General features: G+C 41.7%; 1 protein-coding gene across 2 annotated transcripts; it reads right to left on the bottom strand.

Annotated features, from left to right (window-relative positions):
- Positions 1-234: 234 nt before the first annotated feature.
- On the bottom strand, positions 235-7,053 carry ddx59 (DEAD (Asp-Glu-Ala-Asp) box polypeptide 59). Of its 2 annotated transcripts, none has more exons than XM_047336815.1 (8): positions 6,907-7,053; positions 5,657-6,523; positions 4,686-4,868; positions 4,475-4,564; positions 3,749-4,000; positions 2,364-2,516; positions 777-905; positions 235-609 (listed from the first exon to the last, which is right to left on the bottom strand). In XM_047336815.1, exons 2-8 carry the CDS (start codon positions 6,500-6,502, stop codon positions 349-351), a joined length of 1,914 nt encoding a protein of 637 aa, XP_047192771.1. In that variant the 5' UTR covers positions 6,503-6,523; positions 6,907-7,053; the 3' UTR covers positions 235-348. The 2 variants fall into 2 exon arrangements, with proteins under 2 accessions (XP_047192771.1, XP_035503050.2); XM_035647157.2 differs by lacking the exon at positions 6,907-7,053 and adding an exon at positions 6,742-6,890.
- Positions 7,054-7,350: the final 297 nt, after the last annotated feature.

Raw genomic sequence — 7,350 nt, 5'->3', positions numbered from 1 at the left:
TAGTGTTGACCTGGAACTACCCAGTTGCATGCCTTATCAAAACCATACAAATAAAAATTAATAAAACACAAAAACATAACATTTAAAAACGTTGGTTTTTTTTACTGTACTGGTCACTGCAATCAAAGCACAGTAGTGACAAGACAGACTGTCCCTCAGATGAAGAACCTGCATGGGTTGAATTCTATGGATTACAAAGGATCGTCACTTTATTTGAATAATCACAACACAAGGTTTATTTTTCAATTTCAATCTGAAAGCCATTTATTTTTCCAAAAGACAATATACAAAATAAACATTTCTTCAATAAATAGGCAGCAACAGTGCAGGAATGACAGAAAGATTTTGCTACTTCTTGCGACGGTCGTGTTTCCTTATGATGTCTATGATGTTGTTCTTGGTGACCAGTATGTCTTCAGGCCCCTGTCTGCTCTTTTGTTTTTCCCTCCTTTGCTGCTCGTGGAGGTGGGGGGAGTTTAGGAGCTGCGGGGGCAAGATGGACCCTGTGGGTTTGACCCGGTTCACCACTTCCAGGAACAGACGCTTGTTGTTGTTGTTGAGAAAAGTAATGGCAGTTCCCCTGTGTCCGAGCCGGCCTGCTCTGCCCACCTGGATGAAAAGAAATGTAAGTTTGAATAGAATACTTTTAGTTTGCTTTCCATTTTATGTATCAGGCATTATAGGTGGAAATAAATACTCCATTTTAGGCCAATATCCCAAATTGATCAATAAGGAAATAAAATATAATTTTTTGTCTGTATGCTCATGATACTAACCTGATGGACGTACTCATCCATTGTGTTTGGCATGTCAAAGTTAACCACCAATCTGACATTGACCAGGTCCAGTCCTCTGCCCAACACTCCTGTACTGATCACCACCTCAAAGTCTCCATCCAGAAGACCCTGAAGACACAACGGAGCATATATATTCACTGTCGGACAAGTTAAGTCAACACTCTACATGGACCGTGAACATAATGATGAACGACCTTGTTTTCACCTAGATGCAACTTCATTCAACGGAATTCATATTTAACTATGAACCCACTCAGAAATGTGTTTAACATTAATGTGGAGATCTCAAAGTTTTCAAACTTTCCAAACATACTACATTTCATCACAGCACATAAATATAATGCACAATATATTTGATTTCCATCTGATGTAACTGTGCTGGCATACAAATAACATCAGACAGAATATCCCCTCACCCTTCATATGTTGCAGCATTATACAAAAATTGATTGCATTTTTTCCATCATCAATCTACAGTAAATACCCCATGATGACAAAGTAAAAAAAAAAACAACTGAATTATATTGACAAACGTTTACTCTGAGATATGTTTACACTCTGACTGGAGTCCACCTGTGGTAAATTGAATTGATTGGACAAGATCTGGAAAGACTGAGTTGAAAGTTCACCTTCCAACCAGACAATGACCCTAAGTCGACAGCCAGGACAACTCAGGGGTTGCTTAGGGAAAACTCTGTGAATGTACCTGGGGGACCCATCCAGAGCTCTGACTAGACTGACGGCCCCCATCCAACCTGACAAAAGCTTAAGAGGATCTGCAGAGAGGAACGGCAGAAAATCCCCAAATCCAGGTGTGTAAAGCTTGTTGCATCATACTCAAGATTCTGGGCTGTAATCGCTGCCAAATGTGCAGAATTTATTTTTTTCTGTTTTTGCTTTGTCATTATGGGGAGTTGAGTATGGACTGATGAGGGAAAAAAGGTAAATTTAAATATTTTGATCTCAAGGTTGAACATTACAACGTGTGAAAAAGTGAAGTGGCCTGAACACTTTCTGAATGCACTGTGAATAATTTAAATGGCTTGTTGGAACTAGCACAGACAGAATGAGTCAGAATGAGCAATACTGCCAAGCATTGAAGATTTTTCACCTATACATTAGAGCGTTTTAAAAAAAAAAAACTTTTAGTACATTAGTTTTTTTCCTGCAAAAAACAGAGATCTGCCGTAGAAGGGCATCCAAATTAAATCTGGATCATTTTTGGTCTTGCCTAATTACAGCGTGTAATCCCTCAATGTTACTTAGGAGTTGCTGTTTCTACAGTAGTTGTGGTTGTGGAGGGGAAAAAGGCCTTGTCTGGCCTTTTTTTTTTTTTTTTTAACAACAAAAGGTTGAGTGAATGAAACAGTGCTGGATAGTTCTTTCAAGATGAATATAACAATCAAAAGCTTGCACATCAAATACACAGACAAGAACAGCACTGGTGAGTGTCATCTCTTTGTGGCTGAAGTCGTCATTCAGGAGCAACACTCCTCGACACCAAACATGGGAGCGCTGCCATTCATCCACTTGACTGTGCATGTTCTCGCTGCCAGTTCGACTCACCCGGAGGATGCGGTTGCGTTCCAATTGGCTCTTGTCAGAGTGGATAGCTACCGTGTTGAGACCTGTCACCTTGGTGACCGCCTCACACAGCAGATCCGCCCCCAGTTTACAGTCTACAAACACCACCACTGGAGGGTGGTACAGCTTGCTGTCCTGCAGAGTCACACGGGCATAGAAGCAAGAGAGTTTCTTTTGAAAAAACATTTGACAAAAAGAAATTTGTGCCTATTTCAGTGACTAAATACAGATTATATATGTTTATCAGCTGCAACTAAAAATAGTTGACTGGTGGCCGTAGCAGTGCCAAAAGATAAGCATGACCAGACTGTATGTTAATAGATAAGTGAAAATTGCTTCCCCACTTTAATCCCCAGTCACCCAGTCCCAGATTATTAATCACCTTCCTAACTAGATCAAGATGGAAGCTTTTCCTATCTTAAATAAATGTTATGAAAATGGACTCTACATATCTGTCCCTTCCTCTCAATTCTAACTTATTTTACTCATTACCTACCATATTGCCTAAAGCAGTATGGTAGGTTATAACGATAATGCTTCTGCATTAATCTTATCCCCTCTCTTAGTCCATTCATTTGGCTCCAGTTTGTGAGAAAAATATGATTTTCTGACTTAAAGTTTGATCATTTTACCAGATTCCAGAGTTTTGCTTTTCTTTTCTTTTTTAAAAGCAAGTCTTAACAGCCCAGTACATCCTACAGGAATCCTGCAGCACCCACCCACGTGCTGGATTAAATAACATCAGTCATGAATATAAAACCACATCACAATCGCAACATCCCTCTACACAAAATAAGTCTCTCCCATCACTCGCACTGTGGTCTGACCACACTTCTTCACCGGGTTGAGCAAAGCAGACCCTTCCTGTGCTGGCCTGTATTAATGGTACAAGCCATTGCTGGGATTCCTGGAGTGATGCCACAGCTCACGGCCCACCCATTTCCTCCAGACGGGGGCCAGGGCTGCGGCTATGGCTGTCTAAATATGGTGTAGTGGGGAGACTGGCCCTTGGAGCTTAAAGAATTCCCTGTCCAGTCAAACTGCCAGTTAATAAAATACCAAGCTGGTACCGGTGCATGTCACGCCTGAGCGATTAAGCTATTATAAACTAAGACCGAGATAATAACCCATTTTCTGTGTTTGTCCCAAGCAGAGCACTTTTCTGGTTCTGCAGTGTACAATTAGACTTGGTTTTACAAAGAAAATAAAACGAAAACTGCTGACCAGTCAAAGAAAGCCTAGTTTGGAATTGGAAGTTCAGGGCTTAGTAATACTCCACCCAAAAAAGACTTTCAGTGAGAACCAGACTTGCAGACCAACACCTCACTAAATTACAATAAAAGAAATCAAAATGGGTCACGACCTACATTTAGAATCTCAAACAGCTTTTTCTTCTTGGAGGGTTCTTCTACCCACAGCAGTATCTGCCGGATGTTGGCACAGGGCTGGTTCTTCTCTCCGATAGTGATACGGACGGGGTCACGGACCAGACGAGCAGCTAGCTCCTCCGTCCCCGTTGGGATGGTGGCTGATGCCAGCAGTGTCTGGTGATCTTCAGGGACTTGTTCCAGAACTTCCAGCACCTGCTGCTGGAAGCCCATCTTCAACATAGTGTCCACCTACAAATACATATGGTTCCAGGTTTTTCTCAATTTCAAAAGTTTGATTTCTACACAGTAAATAGCTCACGTTTTCTTCATAACTATTACCATTTTGTTTGACAAAAATCTTCAATTTTACAGAATTTGACAGATATGATGTGACTTCAGTGTAATTGTTTGCTCATTATAATGTAAAATTTGAATCCAAGCTAAATAAAACAAATCTTCTGCTGCAACTGATGGTCTTCTGGAGGATATTAAGAACTTATTGTTGGATGAAGAGTGTATCAATGAGCAGAAACATTAGTTTCTTTCATAGATACATTTTATTTGAAAACATTCTCGTACTGGAACTTAAATTTAACCAATTCATTTAACATTATAGGCCCTTTGTTCTCAAATGGACAAGATTCTACTCAACTTTTTTTTAATGCTGGAAGCCCTGTAACTGCTTAAATTGGGAGAAAATCTAAATTGCTTTTTTTGTCATACCTCATCAACCACCACAACCTTCACTTTGTCCAGCGTCACTGCTTTCTGCCTCAAGATCTCTAGGAGTCGCCCGGGGGTGGCTATGACAATCTAGGAGGATTAAAAAATTATGATGAAGAAAAAAACTTATTAGTCAAATCATTATATAAACGATGTTATGATTGACATAATGAGGAAAAACTATATAATAGATATATTGATTTTACTGTACTTTGATGCTGGTTTTGAGGCGGTGGAGCTGTGGGGGAAGCGGCATGCCGCCCACCAGTAGGGCGGTTCTCATGTTGGGGAGGCACAGCACCAGTTCCTTGACCTGTCTCTCTATCTGAATGGCCAGCTCTCTAGTGGGGGTCAGGATCAGAGCGCTGGGACTGTGCCCACTGTGCGCTGGTTTCTAGAAAATAAAAAGCAGAAGGCGTGCGGCACGTGAATACATATTTAAACCCAAAATACAGTAGATGAGCAAACTTATTTAGCATGCATCATGTTATTAATTCCATATCTTCTAGAGACATGCAGTAAATAGTTACATGCTACTAATAATTTATTTTTGTTATAATAATCCTAATTCTCTTGACTTTCAAAAGAACAAAATGCCCAAACCAGTTTATTCCAGGTACAGGCTGCTAGTAATGGTGATAATAAAGGAATTTAATATCAGTGCCCTGAAAAGAACCACTAATGCTAAGCGTTACAACTAATCTCCAAGCTTTTTTCGATTCATTTTGTTTTTTATTTATCCACTTCTATCATTGTAAGGGTTTGCACAGGTTTACAATCCACCCAACATCAGTATGGCTAAGCGACCAATGGGTCCTCGTGGCTAAAAATCACATTAGAGGCTGCACTGTGACTGTGATTGGTTTAGTAATGAATAAAACATATTCATAAGTTCAAACACAGTTTGCATAATTGCAATAATATACCTTAAATCATGCATCACATGAACCCGGCGCAAACTGCAAACATGTAAAGCAGAATGTAAGCCATGGTCATCTCAATAAAAGTTGGACAAACACTGGTTTCCTATAGATAAAGTTTTCAATAGATTAAAATATGTATTCCTCTATGTAGAAGCATCTAGTTTCCTCTTTTGAACAGCACCACATTTGTGTGAATGAAATCCAACAAAGGGCAGAATGGATAAAATAACATATTCTGTTGCGGGCTGCACTGCTGTACCTCGAGTGCTCTCACGACCACTGGCAGCAGGAAGGCCACAGTCTTCCCTGAGCCCGTGTCAGCGCTGGCGATCACATCCCTGCCACTGAGGCCGACGGGCACCATCTGCATCTGGACCGGCGTGGGCGCCTCGTAGCCAGCCTTCTTCAGGTTCCCGCCCAGCGTGGCAGGGAAACCGCAGTGTTGGAACTCAACGATGGGTCTCCTGACGTCGCTCCCCTGGGTCTCGATGCCCAGCTCCTGTTTGATGCGCTGCACCTGTTCGTCCGTCAGGCCCGCTATGAACCTATCTTCCCTGTAGGAATACGCTGCTTCGCCTTCACCCGTGTCGCCTGCCGGCCGCTGAGGTTGAGGAGTCCGTCCAGCGACGTTTACGTCCTTACGGTCGAACACATCGGCCCCAGTTCCCATTCCCATTTGAACCAAGTGTTTGGCTTTGCACTCAAGACTGCAAACATCGTTGTCAGTGCTGTCACAGATGTACTCCCCATAGCGACCACACATTACACACACAGGCTCCCCGGGCTCCGGCCATCTCTGGCTCTTTTTGAATGATTTGACCGGCTCCTCTTCCTCTTCCTTCTCTTGCCCCAACTCATCGGTGGAAGACTTGAGTCCATCGTCACGTACTGAGCTCTCTGTCAAACCTGCAGAGTCTTCAGTCGATTGTATCGCCTCATCCTGTATGTTTGTATCTTCACGTGGTTCCTCCTCTTGAACAGGTGTCTCTGAACTGCCGTCGTCTTTATCTTTTCTCTCGGCCTGGTCTATCTTGCTTTTCTTATTCAAGATCTGTCCTGGTGCCTGGGTCGGTCTCTTCACTTTCAGGGCTCTGGGCATAAACATTTTTTTAAAGGGATTATCAACCTGTGAACAACAGAAACAACAGAAAGGTTAACGTCAAGGATTTAGTCACCTTCGCCTAATAGTGGCATCAGGACATTGAACAGAGAGTTAGAAAGTAACACATTTGAATTGTCTCGGTTTCAATGTGTGTTAAATCCGTTTTGCCCACTGGTTTAAAGTCTTGTTCCTTGAGGTTTTGTACATAAGCGAAAATTGTTGTACAAACACAAGTAAAACACCTGAATGTTTCTGTGAACAAGTCGAAACATTCCACATTTGAATTTTCTTATTTTTTTATGTCCTTCTCAAACCACTGTTCGGTCATAATCGACTCGTAGGTGCCGGTGAGTGTCTTGGCTGCATGTATCGATACAAACTGAGAGCATTACACATAAGGTACTTACCTCCCTGCGTCAAATCTTCCAACGGTTCAAAACAGGCCGGCGCACACTGATGACGCGGCGATCGCTTTGCACGTCGGGAAATGTGGTTCAGTCTGGAGAGAGCGAGCGAAGAGAAGCCAGCTCAAATAGCGGGCATGGTACACATGATGCATTTGTGTTATTTGTATTGCTTGAGTCGACTATGGTCATTTGTGTTGCTCATTGAACGGTTAAATCTACTTGGATAATTAAATATACATAAATACAGATAATTAAAAATAGAGTGGTTCGGCACAAGCTCTGTGCTGTGTACTGTCATGTCGTGTTGGTGTTGTTGATTGAAGACGAGTGAAGAAGATTACACTAATTGTAGCCAAACTTCTGACATGCTTTGGATTAAATACGCAAAAACTCATTGAACATTTGAATTTATTGTAATTCAAAGACTTATAGGATTGACAACTA

The sequence above is a fragment of the Scophthalmus maximus genome, chromosome 13, assembly GCF_022379125.1.
Source record: "Scophthalmus maximus strain ysfricsl-2021 chromosome 13, ASM2237912v1, whole genome shotgun sequence".
Lineage (NCBI taxonomy): Eukaryota > Metazoa > Chordata > Actinopteri > Pleuronectiformes > Scophthalmidae > Scophthalmus > Scophthalmus maximus.
The sequence above is the reverse complement of the archived record's forward strand: the minus strand, read 5'-3'. Positions and strand labels throughout refer to the sequence as shown.